The sequence below is a fragment of the Python bivittatus genome, unplaced genomic scaffold, assembly GCF_059951505.1.
Source record: "Python bivittatus isolate LINGU-HERP-01145 unplaced genomic scaffold, Pbiv_v1 ctg000310_np1212, whole genome shotgun sequence".
Classification (NCBI taxonomy): Eukaryota; Metazoa; Chordata; class Lepidosauria; order Squamata; family Pythonidae; genus Python; species Python bivittatus.
In genome coordinates, this window is record NW_028277054.1 from 1,022,637 (window position 1) to 1,046,533 (window position 23,897).

General features: G+C 56.3%; 2 protein-coding genes and 1 long non-coding RNA gene across 3 annotated transcripts; 2 read left to right on the forward strand and 1 right to left on the reverse strand.

The window, feature by feature from the left end:
* Positions 1-2,651: 2,651 nt before the first annotated feature.
* Positions 2,652-7,559, forward strand: ZFP36 (ZFP36 zinc finger CCCH-type). The gene is made up of 2 exons (XM_088139703.1): positions 2,652-2,764; positions 5,429-7,559. The coding sequence occupies exons 1-2, from the start codon at positions 2,729-2,731 to the stop codon at positions 6,449-6,451; spliced, it is 1,059 nt and encodes a 352-aa protein (XP_087995829.1). The 5' UTR covers positions 2,652-2,728; the 3' UTR covers positions 6,452-7,559.
* A 3,610-nt stretch (positions 7,560-11,169) lies between these two features.
* LOC112541409 (uncharacterized) lies at positions 11,170-14,493 on the reverse strand. The gene is made up of 3 exons (XR_003085397.2): positions 14,200-14,493; positions 12,606-12,770; positions 11,170-11,308 (listed from the first exon to the last, which is right to left on the reverse strand). It is a non-coding gene; the product is annotated as an uncharacterized LOC112541409 (long non-coding RNA).
* LOC112541408 (uncharacterized) lies at positions 11,308-19,719 on the forward strand. The gene is made up of 3 exons (XM_025170780.2): positions 11,308-11,907; positions 14,833-14,986; positions 16,462-19,719. Exons 1-3 carry the CDS (start codon positions 11,810-11,812, stop codon positions 17,113-17,115), a joined length of 906 nt encoding a protein of 301 aa, XP_025026548.2. The 5' UTR covers positions 11,308-11,809; the 3' UTR covers positions 17,116-19,719.
* Positions 19,720-23,897: the final 4,178 nt, after the last annotated feature.

The window sequence follows — 23,897 nt, forward strand, 5'->3', positions numbered from 1 at the left end:
TAACAAACCACAAGCGAGCCCCTTATTTTTCATAAGCAGATAGGAAACCTATCGATAGCCTGCTCGTTTCTATACATCCCTCTCATTTGGTTCCATTTGAGTCTCCCTTTACAGGCAACGTTATGCAAACTCGAGCAGGGAAAGGTTTGTGATGAGATCTTGATTTTTTGGTTCCACATTTACCGGAACCCAGCGCGGGTGATGAATCATCTCAGTCACCTGAGAAAAGAAATCAAAACAGGCCTCCAGTCATTTCAAAACTGAAAGTCCTCCCAGCTCCTTTCTGCAAAGTCTGGCTGAGCTCCTGGGCACTGAGACCGGCGGGGGGGGGAGGGGGAGGGGGAGGGGGGCTGACTCCAAAGCCCCTCTCTAGACACGGAGCTGCGCAAAGGGCCCCCCAGCTCTGCCCCCCCTCGGCATTTGCAGCAGCCTCCTTCGGAGGGGCTGGCCCCACGCCTTGCAAAGCGCCTCTGTCCCTCAGGCCCCGGGACTGCCTCAGAGCCCCTTCTGGCCCCCTGCCCTAGGCAAGCCTCATTTTTCCCCTCTCGAGAAGCTCAGCAGCTCAGGAATTGGCACCCAGAAAGGCCGCTGCCTGATCCGCTGCTCCGGGCCACCGCCAAACGGGTCCTCACCAGAGGCGGCATTCTCTGAACGCCTCGGGGGGCTACGGCAGCCCCAGCTTCCTCCCCAGACAGCGCGTCCTCCTGGAAACCCTCACCGGCCAGCCCATCCAGCAGCAGCGCAGCGTCTCCACCCGCACGGCCAACAGAGGTTCCCAGGTGGCCTCCCCCACCTAGTTCTCCTCAGATGTGGCTATGGATTCCGGAAGCTGGAGTCCGGCGTATCTGGAGGGGGCCCCGTTGGGGAAGTCTAGGGATCCTGGATAGCTTTGAATCCCTGGGTGGTGCCAGCATTACAAGCTGCTTTGTTGAAGGCTGAACCAAAAGGCGCTGGGAACATCTGTCCCAGGGCCAGCTGCAGGAACCCCAGAAGAGCTTGAGACTGGATCAGGACCTCTGCCCAGCTGGTCTGACTCTGCGCGTCTCCCAGCGGCCCTCAGGATGCATTTGGGGCATTCCCAGGCCTGTCCCCACTTCCCAGGAACCTCTATTGAAAGCCCTGGGAGCAACCTTGAAGGTCATCTAACCCACCCCCTGCCCAGGGCAGGAACCCTCAGCCCCGCTCAGGCAAGGGGCTGCCCCACCTTGGCTCAAAACCCTCCAGGGATGGAGCCCCCGTGACTCCAGGAAATTCCTCCTGATTTCGAGTTTGGATCTCCCTCTGGAAAGCCTCCACTTGTTCCTTCAGCACCCTGGGATATGCTCCATTCAGTTCTGGTGACCTGAATTCACTCAAAGCAGCGAGGTGTTCTCTCGCCAGTTTCTTCCCTATTTTGACCTGCATTTCTCTTCTGCCCCCCAATTCCCCCCCCCCCAGCAGATTCTGCCAGGCTGGACCATTTTTTCTTTTTCCTTGACTTTCCTCCTATTCTGTACGTAACCAAAGACATCTTTGTTGCTGTTTTTGGCATTCACTGAGCCGCACAGATTTGGGCCATTTCCCAGCATTTGGGCTTTTGTTGTGGGCCCCTCTTTCCATTTTTAAACAGGTCCTTTTCATTTCACGGTTGATCAGCGTGGGGTGGCCACACCAATCTCACCAGCCAGCTCCCTCTTCGGCACTGTTTGTACTTGGGCCTTAATCATCTCATTCTTCAGCACTTCCCAACCCACCTGAACTGTTTTTCCCCTTGGGACTCCCACCCTCTGTCCCTCTCCTGAGATTCCTGAGGGCCACTTCCGGGCGACTTCTTCCCGGCTAGTAAGTCCGAAGTCCACCCGGGCCGTCCGACTTGCCCAGCTGTCATCTCTGGCTCCTGCTCCCGCTGGGGGGGGGGCGGGGGGGAGGGGGCGGCCCGTCTGACAGGCCCACAAGGGTGTTCTTCGGGTTTCTTTTCCCCGCATGTTCAGCCAGGCGCTTTCGGCAGGGTGGCTCACTCCTGATGTCACACATTTCCATACAGGTAATTGGAAGGGATGAGTTTGAACCCCGAGGGGTGATCGACTGAAACTGGACGGGGGCGGGAGCGCTGGGCGCTGCGCGGGGCAGGGGGCCGCGCCAGAGGGAGGCTGCGGCTGGCCTCCCCTCTCGGGGGGAAGCTCGGCCCACCCGCCCGCCGGCGGCTTCTCCTCGGGGGCACCTGGGGCAGCCCACCCGGGCTCTCCCTCCCGTCGCTCGGCCCAAAGCCACGGGGCCAGCCGCGGCTTAGCTTTCCGACTGGACGGAGGTTCCCCAACTCTCCCCGACGAACCCTCCACCCTCCACCCTCCCCAGCCAGGGGCGACAGGCGGAGGCTGGCTGCCCCCACCCGCCAGCGCCCCGTGCCGCTGCCTGCCTGGGTCGAGCCGAGCGAGCGAGCGAGCGGCCGGCCGGCCGAGAAAGCCCCGGCCAGGCGCGTCCCGGAAAGCGAGCGCCGCGACCGGCCAGGGGAGGCGGCGCGAGCCCGGGTGGGCTGGGCGCGGAGGACGGGGGCGCGCGCTCCCGCCCCTCGCCAGCGCTGGGAAGGGGCGGGGGAAAGGGGCGGGGGAGCGGGAGGGGCGGAGGCGGCGGGGCCGGGGCCGGGGCCGGGGCGGAGCTAGGGCGCCGGCTTATCAGGCGTCGCGCGCCCGGCGCGGCTCAGACGGCGAGTCCTGCTTTCGGCCGAGCGGAGTTCGACCCAGGCGCCGCCATGAGCTCCATTCTGGACGTCCGCAACCTCTACCAGGTGAGAGCCGCGCTCCCCGCGGACTTCTTCGCCGCGCGGCCGGCGGGCGAGGGCGCCTGGCGGCTTTGCCTGCCTCTGGCTCCGAAGGCGTCGGGGGCGCTCCGCGGGCGCGGCGTTTGGGCAGCTGGTGCCGGCTTGGCTCCTGCCCCGCCGCCCTTTGCGCGGATCCCCGGCGGGGAGCTCTGCCGGACCGGGGGCTGCTCCCCGGCGGGGGGGGAGGGCGAGCGAAGGCGCCGGGGAGCCCCTCCCGAGCGCCCTCGTAGCCTTCGGAGGCCGCCGCCGCGCGTCTCGCAGGATCCCCGGCGCCCCTCAGGGCCCCCGGCGGCCCCCGGCCCCGGGGCGCCTTAAGATCCAGTTTGAAATCCGCCCTTCGGGGAGCTCTCAGAAGCGGGGGGGGGGCAGGAGAAGAACGGACGACTCTTTCCTCCTCCCGGAAGGTGGCAGCGGGGCCAGGCCGGCCTTGCCGAAGCCGGCGCTGTCAGCCCCGCTGGCCGGGAACTGGGGCTCTGTAGTCCCCCGGTGTTCGGAGGGTCCCGGGACGCGGCCGCGCGGCAGTCCGAGCTGGGAAGGAGCCGGAGGCGGCCGGGGGGCGGCCGCCCGAACCGTGTCTTCCGGGCGCTGTCGGAAAAGGGAAATGCCCGCTTTGGGGAAGAGCGGGGGGCGAGGGCGGCTGCGCCTGCGCCGCCCCGAGGGCTCTTCGAGAAGCCGGAGGAAAAGCCGCTTCCTCTTTTCCCCGGCTGGGTGGGAAGGGGAGGCGGATCGCAAAAACAGGAAGCGGAGGGCCGGCCGCGGCGGAGCCTTTTCTAGGTCAAGAATTACGTCGCTCCCGCTCCCGTCCCCGCCCCGGGCTCCGGGCTCCGGGCTCGGCGGGGGGGCTTCGCGGCCGCTCCCGAGCGCGAAGGCCGCTTTTCCAGCCCCCGCTGGGCCGAGGAGGGGAGCTCCAGACGGCGTTCCTCCTCCAGTCGCCTGTGCGGTCGTGGGGGCAGTGGCAGTCCTTCCCGGACTGGCCTCTTTCGGGTCCCGGGGCAGCGGGAAGACTTGCGGAAACTCCTTCCAGGATCCAGGGGCGCGGCCGATCGATCGGATACTCCGGCGCCAGCGGCTTTAGGAGGGAGCCTTCGCTGAGGCTCTTCCCGAAGGGTCTCGCATCAAAACTGCTGGCGCGGGAGTATCTTCATCGCTAACGTGACGGGCCGCCATGTCGACGGAAGAAGCTGCCTGGACGAGCAGCGCAGCTATCAGGCCGAAGGAAAAGACGGCCGCTTGCCGGGACTCGACCTCCGGGTGCTGGCGCTGGACTGTCTTCGGCTCTTCATCCCCGCTGGAGAAAAACTGGGCTCCGGCGGCGGTCGACCCAGCCGGGGCAGGGGCTCGGGGCCCAGTGAAGCAGTCGGAGGCAGGCGCGCCTGCCTGCTTCCCCTTGTTGGGGCTGCCGCACTTTCCGTGGGCTTTGCCTTCGCCCCGGAGAGCGTCGTCCCAGCAGCTGGATCTGGGTCCACGCCGGGCGTCTTTGGCCTGAAACGGTTCTTCCCCCCACATTGTACCCCACAAACGTGGAGTCGAGCAAAAGCCTCCAAGCAGCGTTTCTAGGCACAAACGGTGCACTTCTCAGATTTACCTAACTTTAACCCAGGGATTTCTCTGAGTGCCCTCCAGCCCTGGTGGGGGTTTTTCCCCCTCCCCGGGCACTTTTGCGTAAGGTGGAAAAGTATGTAGCAAGTAAGTTTGGTTGTTCAAACAGGGTTTTTTAACAACAATGAGAGTGTGTTATTTGAGAAGTGGTGCACTGTGTGTCCATTGGTTGAAATGCGTATTTACCAGAGGTGGAAAGAGATTTCTTTTTATGCTGCATAAAATGGAGGGGGGCAGAAAAATATGACTTGGCTGTCCGATTGTCCCCTGTGTGAATCTTGCAAGAGCAGGAATCATCCGCCGTCTTTCCACAGGACTTGTGGAAGGATCTTTCAGCCATCTGTTTTCATATCCCTCACAAGGACTCGTGCCTGTCAGAGGTGGAAGTATTTACACCCCCAGTGACCCCCCCCCCATGTTCTCTGGTTTACAGTCACTATCCAGCAGCTGTTGCCCTCCACAGCTCTGATCCAGCCACAGCCTCTTTAAAAATAGCTCCAGCCCAGCCCACCTGCACTATATTAAGGCTGCTGACGTCACCCTCCCCCCCCTTGTCACTGACATGGGCTTCTTTCTGACCTTCCCTGTCAGCTGCTTGCTTCTAGCCAAGGGTTTCCAGTGTTTCAGACTCACTGGAGAAGCGTGTCTGGCTCTCCCAAGGCCAGGGTGTGGGGAGCAGAAAATGCCTCCTGATAACTCCAAAGGGAGGGACTGCTGGCTTAGGGAGGGTGGCTGATGGCTCCCTGCTCTGGCCAGCTTCAGGGTCTCGAGGCTTGGGGATGGGATCGCCAAATGCCCTGCCTGCAGAGGGTGCTTTTCTCTGGTGTCCGTTTGGGTCCTGTGCAGCGTGGCTGCAAAGACCAGGTTGCAGAGCAGGGGCCTGCATTCTTTGCTGAACCCCCAGGTCCCACCTACCGAACGATCCTGTCCTTGTGAATGGGGTGGGGTTTTGACCTCCGCAGCAACTGAGGCTGGCAGAATTGTGGGTGTTTGCACGGTCACTAACCTCTCCGGCTTCTCCCTCCCTTGCAGAACCTGCTCAACCTCTCACTAAGTGAAGAGCTGGAAGGGCAGGACTCCACCCTGTCCTGCTGCCACTCCGCCTGCTCCTCGGACACGGCGCTCCACAGCAGCGGAGACTCCTCTGCGGTGTGGCCCGTGCGCAGCCACTGGAGCCCCAGCGGGGAGCAGCTGCGACCTCCCTTGCGCCCGGACCGTTCAGTGAGCCTCATCGAGGGCAAGGCCCACCTGCCGCCCCCGCCGCCGGGCTTCCCCCCGCTCAAGCAGCCCGTGCCGGCCCCATCATCTCGCTACAAGACGGAGCTGTGCCGCACCTTCAGCGAAAGCGGCAAATGCAAGTACGGGGTCAAGTGCCAGTTCGCCCACGGCTCTGCTGAGCTGCGCACGGTCAGCCGCCACCCCAAGTACAAGACGGAGCTGTGCCACAAGTTCTACATCCACGGCGAGTGTCCTTACGGCTCGCGGTGCCACTTCATCCACTACCCGGAGGAGGCCCAGTTTCACAGCACCGCCACCACCCCCGGTGCTTCGCCACAGCTCTTGCGCCAGAGCGTCAGCTTCTCTGGGGTGCCCACCGCCCGCCGCACTTCCCCGCTGCCCAGCCTCCCGGATCCCGCCTCCTTTGCTCGAGCCCCCTCGGTGTCGCCGCCTCCTGCCTCCGCCGAGCTCTTCTCGCCAGCCTTTGAGCACCTGAACGTGGACCCCCTCTCCCTCATGTCCTCCCTGGGGGACTCGCTTCCGGCGGCCCCCGGCAGTGGCTGCTGCTCGTGCCGCTGCGGGAAATCGGCCGGCTTGGCCAGCTCGCTCCAGGGCCACCGAGACTTCTTCTCCCCGGCCCCTGGGACCCCGGCCACCCCGGCCTCGGCCCTGCTGAGAACCTCCTCCTCCAACTCCCTCTCGGACCCCGAGTGCTACAGCAGCTCCAGCAGCCTGAGCGGATCCGACTCTCCTGTCTTCGATCTGCATCCCCCCGGCGGGCCGGCGGGGAACCCCCACAGGCTGCCCATCTTCAACCGGCTTTCTGTCTCGGAATGAGGGAGGTGGGCCGGCCCGATGGGACACTTCAAGCTTGCTGTTGATTGCAAGGGAGGGTTGTGCGTCTGTATGATACTCCTTTTGTGGGGAGGACCCAAAACCCACCGGACTGACGCTTTTCAGAGCAGTTGCTTCTCCTGATCTTCAAGTCACCCTGGGAGAGCTTTTCCCTCCTCCCGCCAGCCGGCCTCCCTGCCTTCAAGGGGCCTGGGAAATGCCTTTCCAGAAAGCAAATGGGGCTCGGCTTACTGTGGTTTACCTTTCACAGACTAGTGCCTTAAGCAGGGGTTTGCAATGGGTCAGCATGTAGCCAAACCGAGCAGTTTTGCTGAGTGGGGGGCCAAGTCCCTGCTCCCCCTCTCCCTCCCCAGGGGTGACTCTCCATCCTTATCATGGCAGGGGCACGGGGATAGGTGGGTCTTCAACTATCATGGAAATCCCTCTGTTCCTCTCAGGGAGCCAGGAGGCCAAGGTGGGGCGGGGGCGGGGGGGGTCAGTGTCCTTTTCTCTCTGGCTTTGCACAATACACCTGCCTGAGCTGAGATTGGCAGTGGGTGGCTCAGCCTCGCCCCCTCCCTCGGTTTCCCTCAGGACGGTTCCCTTTGCCCCTCCCCTTGAGAAATTCAGCTGTAGGGAGGTTATGCCCCCCCCTCCCCCCTCCCTTTTTTCAGTCTAGAATCATCCCCACCTGGAGAAGTCTTGAGCTGTGCAAGGGGAAAGGATCTTTCCCCCTCAACACCTGAGCATTATGCCAAGGGTTGACTGTCCCAGGAAGAAAAAGGGACCGTTTACTTGTATGTAGCACATTTTTTTTTCTTTTTTCCTCCTGTGGTAAGGAGGAAAAGATCACATACCATGGAAACCAGGTCGAACCAGGGAAATGAGCCAAGAGTTACATTACATCTTGGTGGTGGTTAATGTACCTTGGTGGTTTTTTTTTTTTTTAATGCTTTTAAAATACCATGTTTTATACTGTGAATATCCTCTGTTTAGTCCTCCAGCAACAATAGGTTGAGAATTAAGGGGAGGTGCTGAGTTTTCCCCCCCATTTCATGGCCTCCTGAGGTTTTGAAACATTGGCAGGACAATCACTTTTTTCCCCCGGGGAGTGCTCTGACACCGAGAAGTGTGAATCCCTGTTGGTGCAAGGGGGGGCTGTTTCCTCTCCACCTCCTCCCGTATTCCTATGCCAGCTGCGCAGGTGTGAAGCTCTCCCGTGCTGGAGAATTTGGACCCAGTTGACCTGTGCCTCCAACCCACGTTCTTGCTCCAGTGGGGGGCAAGATTCCTGGTAAGCTCAATCTTGGATTGCCCACACGAGAAAACCGTTTAAGATCACGGCTACCCCGTTCCATGGGAACTTGGGATCTGCACCTAGCTAGGTGTCCGGTCATGAAGTCTCATATTCCAAATTTAGAAATTCCAGAATTTGAACTCTCTTCCTAGGTCATCCAAGGAAATATTTAGCCCACTCTCCAGTTCCATACAACTAAGACTCTGGAAATCCTGCTCCTTCGTCCCCCTGTTCCTCGTAAGGGGGGGGTTGGAACTGGCCCTAAGATCGCCAAATGTTCTCTCTCTGCCGGTGTCAGAAATGAAAATGGCAGGGCTGTTTCTCCCTGGGGAAGAAGCCCAGGAGCCAAAGTGCCGAAATGGCGCCCGCTGCTTTCGCTTTGGTCAGATTGGACATTTTGCACTGATGGGGAGCATTGGGGAGGGAGAGGATGCCTTTCGTTTCTAAACCAACGTTGATGCTAGTCACACCTGCGTGGCATTTCCATGGTGGGTGTTGTTTTTTAAATCCTCAATGTTTACCTTGTAATAAGGCAATAACCAAAACCAAACTATTTATAGAGTCTATTTATTCAAAAAAAATTTTATATTGTATTTATCTTTTTTGTAATATTCCAGAATAATATATATAATATCTATATATTTTTGTGTGTGAACTATGAAGCAAATGAGATTGTGCTAAGATTTAAAATGGTTCAAAACATTAGCTTTTTTTCTTTGCTAGAAAAAGAGACTTTGCTATTTCTTTTCTGAATCTCCAAAAGATAATGGTGCAACCAATACTCAGTTAATAATAAATATGAGGATCGGAAGGTCCCGTTTACCCTTGTATTGGCGCCCGTTTATAATGAGGTCTTTAGAGATAATTTCCTTCCTGGGAAAGAAACTTCTGACAAGTACACTTCGCATCCAGGTGGGATTTCACTCCTGGGCACATCAGATGCCGCAAGGAAAAAATGGGGCAAGGGAATAAAGCAAGGGCCAAACCCTAAAGTAGATGGAGAAAATAACTCCATGGGGAGGGGAGGGGAGGGTTGGGGGACCCCAGTCGTAGTTGAACCAGGAATTACAAGGAGCACCAGATCACTCTAACTCAGTTCGGTTGCCCAGGCTCTTGGCAGCTCACATAGAAAAGAGACATGTCAGAACATCTACAGTAAAAATAAAACAGCTGCTGAGTTGCAACCTGTGGTAAATAACCGGCTGGGCGTTGGCATTGATGCCTCTGTCAGGCTGAAGGCGAGCAGGGCGTGGCGAGAGCACATTCCGGCAGCCGGTCAGCTGACAAGGGCGCCTTGAGAGGAACACCCACATTATGGTGCCCAGACTGGAAGAACTTGCTGGGGGGGGACTTTCGTGGGCTCTGCGGCTCCCACCGCACGCTGCTGAGTGGACCTCCAAAGTGGCACCTCCCGGGCCGAGCGCCTTGCAGCTTGCCAAGCGAAGGTAAAGCTGGGGCACACCCTGGAAACTCAAGAGTCGGATTCCAGTATGTGCCAATAACTTATCAAAGTTCACCTTCCCCCAAAGGTAAGCCAGATTGCTCCAGTCTGGCATCTCCACCAGGCACCTAGTCACAGCTCCCCAAATCTGGAGGGCGCCAGGTAGGGGAAAGCTGGAATAAACCAAGACAGTTACACCAGATTCAAAGTATATCATACATTGCACTAGGCTGAGATTTGCAGCAAACCATGTTAGCTTGGTTCACAGCAAGCCAATTACATTGGGGTTCAATGGGATGCTAGCTGGAGGCACAGCTGGAGTTTCAAGATGGGATTTCACAATTAATACAAATCAGGCAGCGATTGCAATGTCACATTGATCAATGCATCCTCCTCCACCCTACCCTTAACTAATTTCCCAGAAAGACATAGTGGAGGAGGGCTGATGGGAAATGAGAATGGAAGCTCACCCTACTTGGGGTTTTCCTCAATTTCAAAGAGCTGAAGAAGATCAAGGCAGCATCAATGATGGAAGTCTTCTGGCTGGACCAGGAAGGGAAGGCAAGAGATGGCACTGGGTGGGTTGGGTGCTTCACCTGGAGCCTGTAGGCATCCCAGGTCCCACCCAGCTCAGGTGGGACTCCAAAATCCAGCCCTGCAGCTCTGTTTCTTTGGTGAGATCGGAAGCAGCCTTGCACTGGGGGAGTCCTGGCCCACTTAGTCCAGAATCTTCCTTCCTTACTGGCACCGGCTCCCCAACTTCCAGGTATGGTTTTCTCAGAGGCTAACAGAGGAGAGATCCAGCTGGCATCTTGTCCAAACCTTCTGTCCCAAAATGTCCATTTGCCCGGTGTATCCAAATCTTTGAAAGCCCTTTTTTTTTTAATTCTTCCAATAAAATATAAAAGAAAGAGAGAGCAAGAGAGAGAGAGAGAGAGCTCCCTGCCCTCATGGAAATCCATCTGAGTCTCTGTGCTGGGTGTAGCTCTTTGGAGGTCTGGCTCTCTCACTGAAGAAGGAACCAAACCCCAGAAGTCTTTCTTGGCTTCTTCCTTATTTGGGTGCCAAAGGAAAGTTGTTTGTTGTTTGTTGTTTGTTGTTTGTTGTTTGTTGTTTGTTGTTTGTTGTTCCTTCTCCTTCTCCTTCTCCTTCTCCTTCTCCTTCTCCTTCTCCTTCTCCTTCTCCTTCTCCTTCTCCTTCTCCTCCTCTTCCTCACACTGAAGTTTAGGTCAAGAGCCTTAAGTTAGAGAGCGTCTGCCTTGCAGGTTCTGGAGTTTGTTCTGGTGTCTCTTTTTTCCATAATTAAGCTTTAGACCCTCAGAAGACTCCTTTCTGCCCCAATCCCTGGAAAGTTCTTCCAGTCAAAGGAGGAAATCCTGGGTGTGGGGGCTAAGTGTGTGGCTGAGTTCACACATCACACTGAGCCACAATGGGGTTTGTTTGTAATTGGCTTAGTGCAATGTGCCAGCTAGCTATTGTGGTTTGTAAGCTGTTATTTGTGGTTTAATGTATTGTGTTAATCCATCAAATTGTGGTATTCTGGTGATTTGGTGATTGAAGACAATAATGGCTTAGCATGATGTGGGAAATTGGATCTGCATCTGGGCTTGATCCTGTTCTGCAACCTTGGAGAAAAATTAACCCTTGGTTGGATCATCTGTCGAGAGCCATTTCTTCAGACAGTTACCCTGTTTATCTGGAACATTTACATCCTGGGTTTCCTCTGGAATTGTACAGGGTGGACTCACACTGCTGCGTGGCAACACTTCAACCCTATGAGATAGGCTGGGATGCTGACGGAGTTCATCCCTCCATCCTCAGTCCTTGCAGGACTGCCTCCTCCAACCTGTATCGGCCAACCGGTTGAGCACTGGGAAGAAACTCCCGGCAGTCCCACACTTAGTTGCGGGAGGGGAAGGGAGATGAAGCTAGAAGGGTTGTGGAATGGTCTCCTCCCAGAAATCAGGCGACCTCTTCCCAATGTTGATGGCTTTCAGAGAGTTGTTGATAACTGAGCCTTCCCAAAGAGTGTTCCACTGATGCTCCCCATCACGCCATCTTCTATTTTTTATTTCTCTTGTCACGGCGTATGTGGTTGTTCATACCGCTGAGAATCATGAGACTATAGTGGGATATAAATTCAAAGTCAATCAATTTCAATACTCCATGGCTAGTTTTAAATCAGGTAAACTATTATTAGCTGCTTCATATAAAACATTAAGGCATAAAGTGTGGATTACAGGCCAAACTAGCTGGGTTTGTACAAGATGCTAAGCGAAAAGCCGACACCTTAGAAACGATAGCTTGGCGTAATGTCCGAAATGGCCAGACACCTGCTCAGCAGCCGCGAATTCAAAGCTGGAGCCCCCATTTCTTAGTTCTGGGCAGGCACCAGAGTTTAAGACAGGCCCAGCATTCTGGAGCTCTTTTGGTTAGCAGCGCAGGAAATAGAGATCGGAGGAAACGTGGTGGTGCAGCACGGAGGCGATCTTCCCTTCACGCCTGCAGTGGGGTGGGGCAGAGACTGCGTGGGAGAGGAAGAACAGCTCCCTGGGACGGCTGTGGCGGGCGGGTGACACTCACAAACGCTTTCTCTACCTCCGACGAACAGGTCCGGCGAGGCATGCTTGGTTCCCAGCCCCCAAGCGGAACCCTGTTTTGCACGCAGCGGACGTCTTGCAACCGCAAAGCAAGCCAGTTGCATCACGGGTCGGAAAATATGTGAGCTGCCCAAACGGAAAGGGTGGGGAGCAGCCGCAGAGCCGTTGGGGGCCCAGCTTGCTGCAGGGACCTCAAAACCTTGCAAAGGGCAGCCAGTGGCAGGAAGAGGACTTGTGGGGGGGTTGTCGTCAGGGCAAGAACTTGCCAACAGAGCCCAGAGGAGAAGGAGGGGGAACAGAGGGGGCTGGGCAGCATGGGGGGGAGCCAACAGTGCATCGCAGGCAGACCCAACTGAGCTTCTGTCTCATGTGGGCTGGATGCAACCCTCAGCTTAGCCCAGCTCAGCTCTCTTTTTTTGGGGGGGGGGATATGGCAGGTCCACAAACCTCCCCAGCTTAAAGGACTCTCTTCCCTGGCCCCTGCAGCTAAGCTTCCCCCAGCAGCTTTGGGGACTGAGGGAAGCCCAGGGAGGGTGCCCCCGGGCTGCTCCACCTTCCAAGTTATGGGCTACCTGGCGGGAGCTGCAGAAAGGTCTGGTGGGCAAGTGAGTGGCCAGTGAGGGACCCCAGGAGGTTGGCAACCCAAGGGGTGTCCTGTTTTCCTTCCCCAGGTGGTCAGAGGAGAATTCCCTTCCTTGCCAAGGGCCCAAACAAAACACCCGTGGTGGAATAAGAGCTGGAAGGAAGATCTGGAGGTGGAAGGTCCTTCTCTCCTCCCCTCCACCCCCCAGAAAGGGGCACGGGGCTTGCCTTCCGCACCCATTTGCTCATTGGAGCAGGGAATCATCAGGTGCTTCTGGCCCCCGCTGGGGGAGGGAGGCCAAGCTGCATAATGCGGGGGGCGCTTTATCTCCAGGTCACTCATCTGCAAATGCTCCTTCCTCCTCTGGCGGGCAGCAGCGGGGATGGAAGCCTTATCTCGCCCTGAAAGAGAATCTGGATCAGGAGCCAACGTCCTCTTTAGCTTCCAAACATCTTCTCTTGCTCTGGCCTCCCCCTTGGACCAGCTGACACCCCCCCCCGCCCCCGGCCCCTTCTGCCTTGCATGCTCCATCAGCCAAGCTTCTGGCCAACCTCCTGCCCCACCCCCCACCCCTCTTGCAGGTCTCCAGAGCTCCCAGGAGGGAAAGAAGCACCGGGGGACGGGGAGGGGCCACTCTTCATCTTGGATTCCAGCTGGGTGTCCCCCAAAGCTGACCCCCCCCCCCCGCTCAGAGGCTGACCATGCAGCCTGGCAAGATGGGGCAGTCATCCGGGCACAGCCCACAGAGCTCCTGCTGCCCTGCAAGGGTGAGCCAACTGGGCCTGGCCATCCGCCTCTGGAGGTCCGGCCAGCCTGGACAAAGGGCTGTCCTTAAAAGGAGAAGCATCGAGTCGCCTGAGTGGGCGGGCCAGGAGGGGGGCTGAGGGTCACCCAACTGCCAAGGGCAAGAGGCCCTTGCCAGAGAAGGAGAAGGAGAAGGCCAGCTCCCTTGCCACATCAGGGGTCTGGCAAGAGGGCTGGGGGGGCTGAGAAACAGCTTCAAGCCAGGGAGAGCTCCAGATGGGCTGCTGAGGCTTGCAAAAATAGCAAGATGTTTGCAGAAGACCCCACCCGTTTGTTCCTGGGAATTTCCCACTGGTTGCTTTTCCTGTTGGGAAACCCTACGGATAACTGGTGGCAGATCTATTCTGTGTGTGTGTGTGTGGGGGGGGTTTACAGATCAAGGGCCGTGGTAAATGCCCCGGGAGAGAGGGCTGGGGCTCAATCCTGCCAGAGGCCAGTGGGACAGCCCCACTGGCTTTGGATGCCAATGATCCTGCCCCTCCTGCACAACAGTCTGGGGAGCAGTGCCCCCAGCCTGCCCCCAGCCTCCCGGGCCTGGCTCTGCAGAAGGCGGCTTCTGTTATTCGCACACAACACTCTGGAACACGGGAGGAGGCTGCCCCGGACCAGCCCGGGCGGCTTGCTCCCGGTCACCGTTGGTGGCCCCAAAGCAGAGTGAGGCTTCTCAGAGCCTGCCAACGCCCCCCCCTCCCTTTCACAGCAGCCACAGTCTCATCTGGGGGTAGAGCATGCAACAAAATTGCTTGCTTGGGGCTAACTGTGTTGCCCAAACTCAGCAAATGTGGATAGTAAACTTAGGTTTATGAGTTAAGATGTGTGAAGCCAGCCAGCTGTGGCTGAGTCGGTTGACATGGGGCAAAAAAAGTGGGTTTAGCTTGTTGTGTGAAGACAGACACAACTCCAACCCATGGAAGGCTCCTTGGGAGGGACCTGGGTGCTGCTCCAGAGAAAACAAGAACTGTGAGATAAGCCGGACTCAGCCCCCTGCCTGTCCTTGGGGGTGCGCCCGGCCCCCTGAAAACCCACCTTTCTCCTAGTTGCTTATGCCCAGTTGCCTTCGATCCCCGATCCAGGCAGGCGGAGGGCGAGAGGGCTCTACGTTCCGGCAGAGAAACGGAGCCGGCGATCTGGCCTTGGGGTGGCCTGGAATTCCACCCTGCGCTCAGCAGGGGCTTAGCACAACGTCCCGCCAGCCTTGCGGGCTGTGCCAAGGCTGCTGGCCGCGGGCCCTGGAGCAGGGGAGCGCAGGGAGGGGGACGGAGTCAGCCAAGTGTGTCGTGCGTCAGCGCTGCTGCCTCCCAGCCGTTCGTGGAATGTAGAAGTGGGTCAAGAGCGGGGGGGGGGAGCGGAGCTCTCCAAGGCAAACAGCTGGAGTGCTGATGCAGCTGCTGCCTTGACAAGAGATGCCCCGGGACTGGCGTCCAGCCTGGCAGCAGACGGACCCTTGCAGACCGGCACTCGGGAGGAGGAGCAGGCGGGTGCCAGTTGGCTAGCTGCCCCCGGGCTGCTCAGAAGCTGCGCAGAGATGCCCACAGCACCCCCCTTGTCGTGTGTCCTGTGGTCAGAAGCACCCTTGTTGCCATACATGGAAGTTTTTTAAAACGCACTTTTAAAAAATATGCTGTTTCTCTTTTTTTCATTGTGGGCCCTGCTTTTCAGCTTCTGCTTCCGGTTGGGTGTCTTCTGGGCGCCGTTATCATCTCACCAGCCTGAAAGGCAGGCTCGCCAACGCCATGTGGCCTTCCCAACTGGGCTCCTGGGAGGCTGCTTCCAAAGCCACAATGCTGTGCATGAAGAGGATGCCCGTGAGCAGGTCAGAGTCCCTCTCCTGCCCCAGGTGGCCATTCAGGCTGGTCACCCCAAAAGGACCACGCTGCGGGACTCCAGGGCTCCCCCCCGCCTGAAAGGGAGGCTGGTGTGCGCAGACGAGACCTTGAGGGTGCGATCTTCCAGCTTTAACCCGCAGGACCCCCCACCCCCCAAAAGCTCTCTCCCATTACTTGCTCCTTGATCCTTTTAATTCAGATGGAACCTACAGCTTTTTGCTTGCACAATATGTTCCGCCATGAATTCCCCCCCACCCCCAACGAGGATGGGACATTGGTGTTAAGCATGGCTTCTCCCACTGTTTCTTAAAGGGCGGTCCTAGGACCCCTGGACGTCCCCCAAGACCCTCTCAGGGATCTGCAAAATGCAAATCACTTGCCGGCCTATGCAGAAAAATATTAAAATCCCATCAAACAATTGTGGGAAGCAGTAGTGGTAGTGAATGTGTCAACTTTAATTTTTAATATGGTAAATATCGATAACTATAGCCCATAGAAGCAAAAGCTCTTTTGGGGTCCTCCATATTTTTTAAAAGTGGGAAGGGGTCCTAAGAGAAAAATGTTTAAGGAACACTGACTTATCCCATTAACCTCGTCTTTGGGTTCGCATGATGTACTGAACCACTAACTCAGTGTTTTTCAACCTTAGCAGCTTTAAGATGGGTGGACTTCAACTCCCAGAATTCCCCAGCCAGCCATGCTGGCTGGGGAATTCTGGGATTTGAAGTCCATCCATCTTAAAGGAGCCAAGGTTGAGATACACTACACTAACTACAGTAACCACAAGTGCTAGGTTCACACAACAGGCTAAGTTAATTTGTCAACTCAGCCCACCTCCCTTTTGAGCGGGTTGAGATGTGGGCCTCCAGAGGTTGAGACGACAGTTTCCAGCATCCCCAGCACGCATGGCCAGAAGTGAGCCATGCTGGGAGTTGTAGCAGTGGCAGAAAAGGGGAAATGCCTTACGGAAAAGGAAGAAATGATGTAATTGCGGCATTTCTCCCTTGCTTTTTAGCCCAAAGGACTTCTCAGAAGATCTGGGGCTAAAAAGCATAAAAGGATGTAAGAAAAAGAGACGGGGAGGGAGGAGGAAAAAAATCCTGTTCAGCTCTGGCTTTCAAATGACAGTCCTTGGTGTGCCCTCTTGGGAAGGGAGGGGGCCAGAAGGGGCAAAAGGAAGCTGGATTCCCAGCAGATCCTCCCCCACACCCCTCCTCCTCCTCCACTCCTCTCCCCTTGCTGATGAAATTGAAACCGAATACATCCGAAGGGAAAACAGCTTTCCCAGGGAAAGGATACGGCCTTTAATTCTAACAGAGTTATTAAAAGAGTGTTGTTACAACCAAGCCATGCCTTAGAGGGGTGGACAAGCCAGCTGGTGCCCCTGACCATGTGCAAAGTACCTTTGGGGTCCCCTGGAGGAAAACCGTTTCCGCTCGGATTTTATTTTAATTTTTTGCAGGGGATGGTGTTTCCTTTGAGACTCCCCACCCCCCTCTGCTGCCACACTGGGCTCCGGAGAATTTCCCCGCCATCGCTGCTTCCTTCGCCTGGAAGGGGGGCCACCGTGGCGGCCCAGGAGAGGAGCTGCTCCACAGCCATGGAACTAGCACAAGTCCTCCCTTTGCCTGGAGGGGCGCAGCGTTCCCAGCCGAGGAAAGCGGATCCGGATGGAAGCCTTTGCACTTGTCGCCTTGGATCCTGGCCCCGCTCCAGCTGTGGGCTCCAGCTGCTGCACGACGTCAGCGTCCCAGGCCTGGCAAGGGTGTGCAGTGACGTCAGCTGCTGTCTCCGGCATGGGGACCTGGCAAGAGAACGGGCAGGAAAGGGGGGACTTTTCTTCTCCTCCCCTCACCAACAAAGGGAGGGGGAACGGGGACATGCCTGTCTTCCAGCAAGAGCAGGGAGGAGGGCTAAACTCGAGCTGACGGAGGGGGGGGGGGGTTACTGCAATATACCTGCACTTTCAGAGTTGCCCCACAGCCCCGGCTTGAAAGGTGACCCTTTATCCACAGATCAGTTTCCAGCAGGCCCAGCCTTCTCTGCTCAGGGGCGAAGAAACACCAGCATTTCCCATTCTCTAAATGACGTCGCCTTTGCCCAACCACACACTTAACACGGATTAACCCCTTTTCTGGCTTTGGATAAGACTCGGACTCTTAAATAACCCTGATGCGTTCGCACCATACACCAAGCTGCAAGGAGAGCAAACAGACCCAGATGAAAGCTAACCAGGCCAGACGTTGCGTGGGCGCAGCTGCTGTTTTAGAACTGACTTGGTTAAGGCTGTTGATGGTGTCCAGCCGGTGTCGGTCAGGGGGACAGGCGTGCAAATCCGCCCTTCCTGCTGACGGAGAGCTAAGAATTGTCAGCCTGAACTTGGGAGATGAAATTCTGGTTTGTAGGCGCTAAAAATCGGATGGGCACGCGAATGTAAAGTTGATCTTTGGCAAGATTGTGAAGCAGGGTTTCTCAACCCTGGTGACTTGAAGACGCGTGGACTTCAACTCCCAGCCAGCCATGAGAGAAACCCTGGTGTGAAGACTCCAGTTTTGCGAAGGGCACTTGAGCAATCTTTGAAACTCAGCTGTGAGATTTCTCGAAAACTTCCTGAGGGTTGCACTTGTGCAATGCTTGTGATAAATTTAGCCTGGTGTTTCCTGGATTGTTTTGGTTATGGGGCGAGTCTTTGCAGCTGGATTTCTGCTTTGGGAAGACTCGGGGCCCCAGCGGAAAGAGAAGGGTGGCTTCAGGCTGCTTCTGCGTTGGGCAGGAGGAAGCATGGCGGGGGGCTCCCTCTCAAATGAAGGTTTATTTACTACGGGACAATCCAAAGAACAGCGGCCGCTGGATGGCTCCTTGCCCCGAGCTTTTCATTTGGTGTGCAAATGGGGTGACCTCCGCGTTGTGAAGCTGCTCTTATGAAAGCCCAAGAAACTGGGCTGGGTTTGTTGGTGGGGGAGCTGGCAACCCTGGCTGTGACCTATCTCCTGCACTCTGTCTGGGTTGCACCCCTGGCCAGGAGGCCAACTCTGTGGCTGGCACTCCGTTTGGGCGAGACCCTGGCCAGATCAGTCGCCCGGCCTGGGGGACCCCCTCTGCCCTGCAGGAAGGGGGAGCCATGCTGGCCCACGGTAGCCCAAGATCAGGAGGCATCGGGCAGCCCCTTTCCCAAATAACCATGGTGGAGTATGTCTCCCCACTTCTGCAGGGACCCTGGCCCAGAGCCGATGGCCAGAATTCCTTTCCTGCGTAAAATCAGGAGGAGCCTGGGAGCATTTCTTCCCTCTAGCAAATGTTATCTCACAAAAGCCAATGCCTTCTCATACACGCCCCACTCCATCTCTTTCTGTCAGAATAAAAAGGAGACTTAGAAACTCCTCCCAAGTGTTAGGGTTTTATTTTTCCTTTGAGAGCATCAACAAGAACTTCCTGGCGCAGCACCAGCGCCAGGTAGAGCTTCCTGCAAAGGCTGCCTCTCGCCCTGTGGTTTTCCTGTCCTGCGCCTGCAAGCAGTTTCTGCCCTTTGGCCCGGAGACCGACAAACTAAAACTGGCTAATCTTTGCTTTTGGCTTCCACAACGTCCTGACAAAGATCAATGGAAACCTTTTCTGTGCAGATTGTCACAACTCATCGTCACACCACCGACACTCCTGATGAGCCTAGCAGGAAGTGGAACAAACTGTTCTGACCTGGGAGGATTAAGAAAGAAAGAAAGAACAGAACAGAACAGAAAAAAGTGCGCGCCCAAGGGCTGACAAACGCCTCGGCAAGGAGGCCCTCCCTTCCTCCACAGAGCACATCGATGCTGCCCCCACCCGGCGCCAAGGCTGGCCTGACCTTCCCTACCAGCGTTCAACCTGGGCCTGCTCACGCTCTGCACAAGCCCTGGCAGATTAAATAAGTCACAACTGGCTGGGGTCACATACTGCGCGGAGACTTAAAGGGCGATTGATGAACCTTTGTTTTTTCACAATGCCCTGAGCCAAAGTGGGATTGATTTGATTCCAGCGGCCTGGTGAATCCAGCTATTACCTATTAAAAGTTTGCAAATGCAGACCTTGACTGGCTCAATGAGCTTGTGGATACAGAGTTGATCTCTGTGGCTCATAAGAATCAACTTGCTCTGGGAAAAAATACAGGTCGTCCTTATTTAGCGACTGCTTCATTTAGCGACTGTTCGCCATTACAATGTAATGAAACAGTAACTTGGCGACCCTCTTTGCATTTGCTACCTTTGCAGGTCTGTAAAGCAAAGGAAAACTGAAGGAAGATTGTAAGCGCAGTGGCGGCTTCACTTAGAGACCGCTTCGCTTAATGACCGAGTTGCTGGTCCCAATTGTGATTGCTCAATGAGGATGACCTGTAGTCTGAATTGTCTGTGCCTGCTGTCTGAATAAATGACAGCACTCCTGGATGACCTGTTCTGGGCCACCAGCTAAGCAGAGTTGGACGTGGCTTAATACTTGGAAGGGAGACAATCAGGAAGTCCGAGAGTGGAAAACTGAAACATCCTGAAAGAAGGCAAGGCCAAGCCTTTCCATACTTTGGCGGGGGAAACATGCAGAGATGTCCCTGATGTCACCAGAAGTCAAGCTTGACTGGAAAAACACTTTCCTGCGGCTTGTGGGTGGTTTTTATGGCGGTTGCTCACAGAGTGCAGCAAAACATGTTGGTCAAGGGTATCACCGAGACGCCCCAACGGCTGCAGGATCAGGGCCTGGCTCCCTGTCTCAGCAAATGCCAGCCCTTAGGGCAGCGTTTCTCAGCCTTGGCCCCTTGAAGATGTGTGGGCTTCCACTCCCAGAATTCCCCAGCCAGCATGCGAGCATTCTCTTTCTGATGAGCAAGCCATGCTGGCTGGGGAATTCTGGGAGTGGAAGCCCACACATCTTCAAGGGACCAAGGCTGAGAAACACTGCTTTAGAGCAGCCCAGCCACTTCTTCCCCCAACCAGCTCTGAAGCCCAGCTGACGGAGCCCAAGCAAGTCATTCGCTCTCGGCAGGCGTTTGCTCACCTCCCAGGGGGCTGAATTCGTGGCCAGGGTGGCGGCTCACGTGCTGCTGAGGGGATGAGGGCAGGGAGGTGTGAAGACGTGGCGCCGCACATGGTGGCGCCATGCATAGGCTGCCGAGATGATGCAGCACTAGGTGGCGTCGCTGACTTCCAAAAGGAAAGCCATCTCGCTTATTACCCAAAATGTTAAGAGGTCTCTGAATCCCCCCATACCATATAAGATCTAAGATTGTGGCCATATTACCTTTCAAAGCCCTTCTTTTTTTTTCTTTTTAAAATATTTCAGCACTTTCTAATGTTTTAAGGGGAAACTCCACCCAGCCCCTCATCTAAGCAGCTCGCTGGTTCCCTGCTCTGGCCGTTGGGTGGGGAAAGGCCGCTGCGTACGAGCTCTTTCCTTGAAGGGTCTGGCCTGGGGTTTGCCCAGTTTGTGAAGGTGAAAGCGAAGGAGACCCTGATGGCGACCGGAGCATCCCTTTCGCCCGGGCAGCCCGATCCTCCTGCTGGGGCGGTGAGGGCTGGGCGAGGGTGGCCTCTGGAGACCACCTTCCTGGTCTCGTCCCAGGCAGCCTCCTGCGGGAGATCAACGTTTCCAGGGTGGGGGTGGAGGTAGCCTTTTGCAAGCCCAGAAACAAATGAAACCAACCATCGTTTTGCTTGGGAGAAGAATTCAAAAGCTTCCCTGGTGGTGGGGGGTTGCTTTTCTTCGTGTTTCTGCCCAGGTCTCCCCACCTCTTCTTTCCCCCGTCACGCTGGCTCTATTCAGGGACAAGGACGGTCTCCCTGCATCTGCAGCGCTGCTCCGGGGCAGTTTTCGGGGGGCGGCAGAGCCTCTCCTCCGTGTCCAGCAGCGGCCCAGACGGGGGACACCTGAGGCCCGGTGGGAGAAGGAGGCGGCTGCGGGTGAGCACCTGGGAGCCTGGCAGCCCCGCTGGCGGCTCTCTAAACCCCACCGCTGAGGGCAGTTTGCGGCCAGTGCCCCCAGAGACCCCAGGGCCCTGCCTCCTTCCTCCTGCACGGTGCACAGGAACCTCTTCCTCTCTCCTCCCTGCGTCCTCCTCCTTCTAGGCTTTGAATCACCTTGTTTTCTGACCTCCCCCTGCTGGTGCCCTCCAGATACCCTGGACTACAACTCCCATGCCTGGCCAGTAATTATAGTGTTCCAAAACACACACTGCACTGAGCTTCTTTAAACCAGCTTTGCTTGAACAAGCCAGTTTGCTGGATTCACACAACACCTTGAGCCGTAATCCATGTTTCACAAACCATAAAGACTCAGTTCACATGCCATGCGAAGCCACCACCGAACAGAATCCCTTCTTCTGTCCACCCAGCAGACACACAGCTGGATTCGACCAAGATCCTTGACAGGTCAGCAAAAGCTTGGCAGCTGCCTTCACAAAGCCAGTGAAATTTCCTAATTTTTAACCTCAATTAGCTATTTTTGTTTTGCAAACGCAGCTCTGTTTGACCAACATCTAGTCTGTGAATCTAAACTTAGCAACCAAATGAAGTTGCTGTGGGAACACAGCCACAGCCTTCTCCCAAACAAGAGATGTCTTTATGCAACAGGGAAAACACTCCAGTTGTTCCAGTGGAATTCTGCGTGAGTCAGAAATGTGACGCCTTTGGAAAGTCCCTGGAATCCATGGATTATGAACAGGGAAAGGGGGCCAACAGGCAACGGATGAAACGAGAACCAAGGGAAGGCAAGCGGTCGAGTTCCCCAGCTGGTCGGAAGGCAGAGGAGGCAGTGGCTGAGAGAGGCAGAGTGTGCTGCTTTGAATGGCCTCCCTCATCCCCATCGATCGAGATTGGGGGGCAGCGCCGCTCAGGCTTTGGCCCCATATCTGCCCCTTGGGACTGCAACAGAAAACTTTCCCATCTGGTGACCTCTTAGTGGTGAGCGACGGCCCTCAATTCCCTGGGCGACGGGGGCGGGGGGGGCGGGGGGGCGAGTCCGTTGGAAAGTTGACAGCCACTGCCTCTAAAGAAGGGAGGGGCTGGGACTGGGGGCTGGGAAGGCACGTCGGGCTGTGCCCCCCCGCCTGGGCTGGCGTTCAGCCTTCCTTGAGAAGCACGCCCATCCCACGGGGCCCAAGGCCACGAGGGGCAAATTGAAGATCCTGGGGGGGAGGCTGGGTGGGCGCCAGGGGCCCCATGAGGTGCCCAGGCTGCTTCTGGAGAGGCACCAGGCAACAAAACTTTGGGGAGGCGGCACTGAGAGGGGGGGTGTTCTGCCCCTGGCCCTGGCAGAGCCAGACCCTGGCAGAAACCCGGAGTGCAACCTGCGTGCAATTCCATCACAACAAATGTCGTCCTGAGGGCAAGGGGGCCGCCCAGAAGAGGCAGAAAGTTAAAATATGCTCGGATACAGAATCGGCTTGCTTGGCTTGGCTATAATACGTCTGAGATGTTGATGCTGAGCCTGTCACTTGGAATAAGAAGAGGCCCTTCTGGACCTGCAGGGTAGAGATGCGCAAGTGCCCGGCCGGCTCCCCCCAACTGGCAGCCGAACTGGCAACCACTCGGCCAGGCTAGCAGAACGGGTTTCATCCCTAGCCATTGTGCACAGCTCCACAACTGTAAAGGCTCTTGCCTGCGCTTTTTTCCTCCTCCCTCCCAGCCCCTTTTTCTTCACGTGCCTTCACTTTTAGACTGCCAGCCTGAGGGCAGGGACAGTCTGATGGGGGATTTTAGGACATTTGTTGTGATGGAATTGTGCACAGCAAAGTTGCACTCTGGGTCTCTGGGAGAGCCTGGCTCTGCCCTGGCCAAGGGCAGGTTGACTTACTCTTGGGTTCCATTTGTGCCGACTAAAAGACCCCAAATGGTAAAGAAGCAAATTGTTTTCTTTTCTCTCGCTCTCTCGCCTCTAGCAAAGGAGATGGAGTCCAGCCAGGGCTGCGTGAGGTTCATGCGCTCACACAGCCCCGGAGATGCATCTCCTTTGACCCCGGTTCCGATATACAGGGAGCACTGACCTTTTCAAGCATCTGAGAAGGGTGCTGAGAGAACAGCCCTCCCCTCCAGGGGCCGTTCAGGCTGTGTTCACTGCATGTCCCACCATCCTCTGCCAGGAAGTTGGGACTTGTATTCCAACATATCTGGAGTGCACCGGGTGGCAGAAAGCCAAGTGGCAACTTAATCTGTGGGAGTATAACCACTAGGGAATGTGGCTAATGACGAGGGAACAGGATTATCCTGCAGAGCGTTGTGGAGAGTCCCAAGGAGGAGGTGGCTTTCATCCGCTGGCAGTGACTTCTGGGTGGTGCAGTTCCCACCTCCCTGGGGAGCACACTGAAATAATACAAAACCTTTCTCTCTGCATCTGGCACTCAGGTAAGTTTAGCAATTCGAGGAACTGTTTTTTAATTACACGGATCTTGGTCTAATCTGTAACCAGTTGTGTCTGAACTGGGTATGATGTGTTCTTGACTTCAGTATTATGTGCATTAAGTGCGAGCAAAAAGCTGTGCTCCCATCTGCACAGAGCCCCCTCTGCGCGCATTGGATTTTCTCCAAGGAAGTGCGAGGCGAACAGGGCTGGTGGCTGCATTTCAGCGGGAAGATCATTCCTCCAGTTCAGAATGTAACATTCCCCTGAACACCCCACTGATTTCCTGATCGGAAACTGATAATTAACTGCTGGAGGATGGCCGAAGCTGAGTGAAGTTAGAAAGCTTGGGCTGGGTTTCTACCTTGATTATGCCAGTGTTTGATATGCAAGCCACAATTATTCACATATTGTGCTAAACTCTCATGCTGCACATGCCTGCAGCCCCATTCTTCCCTAACTGGCTCCCTCCAGATTCTTGGATTACAATTCCAATAATTCCCAGCTAGCACCACCCCATAGTGGCGCAGGGGAATTAGAGCT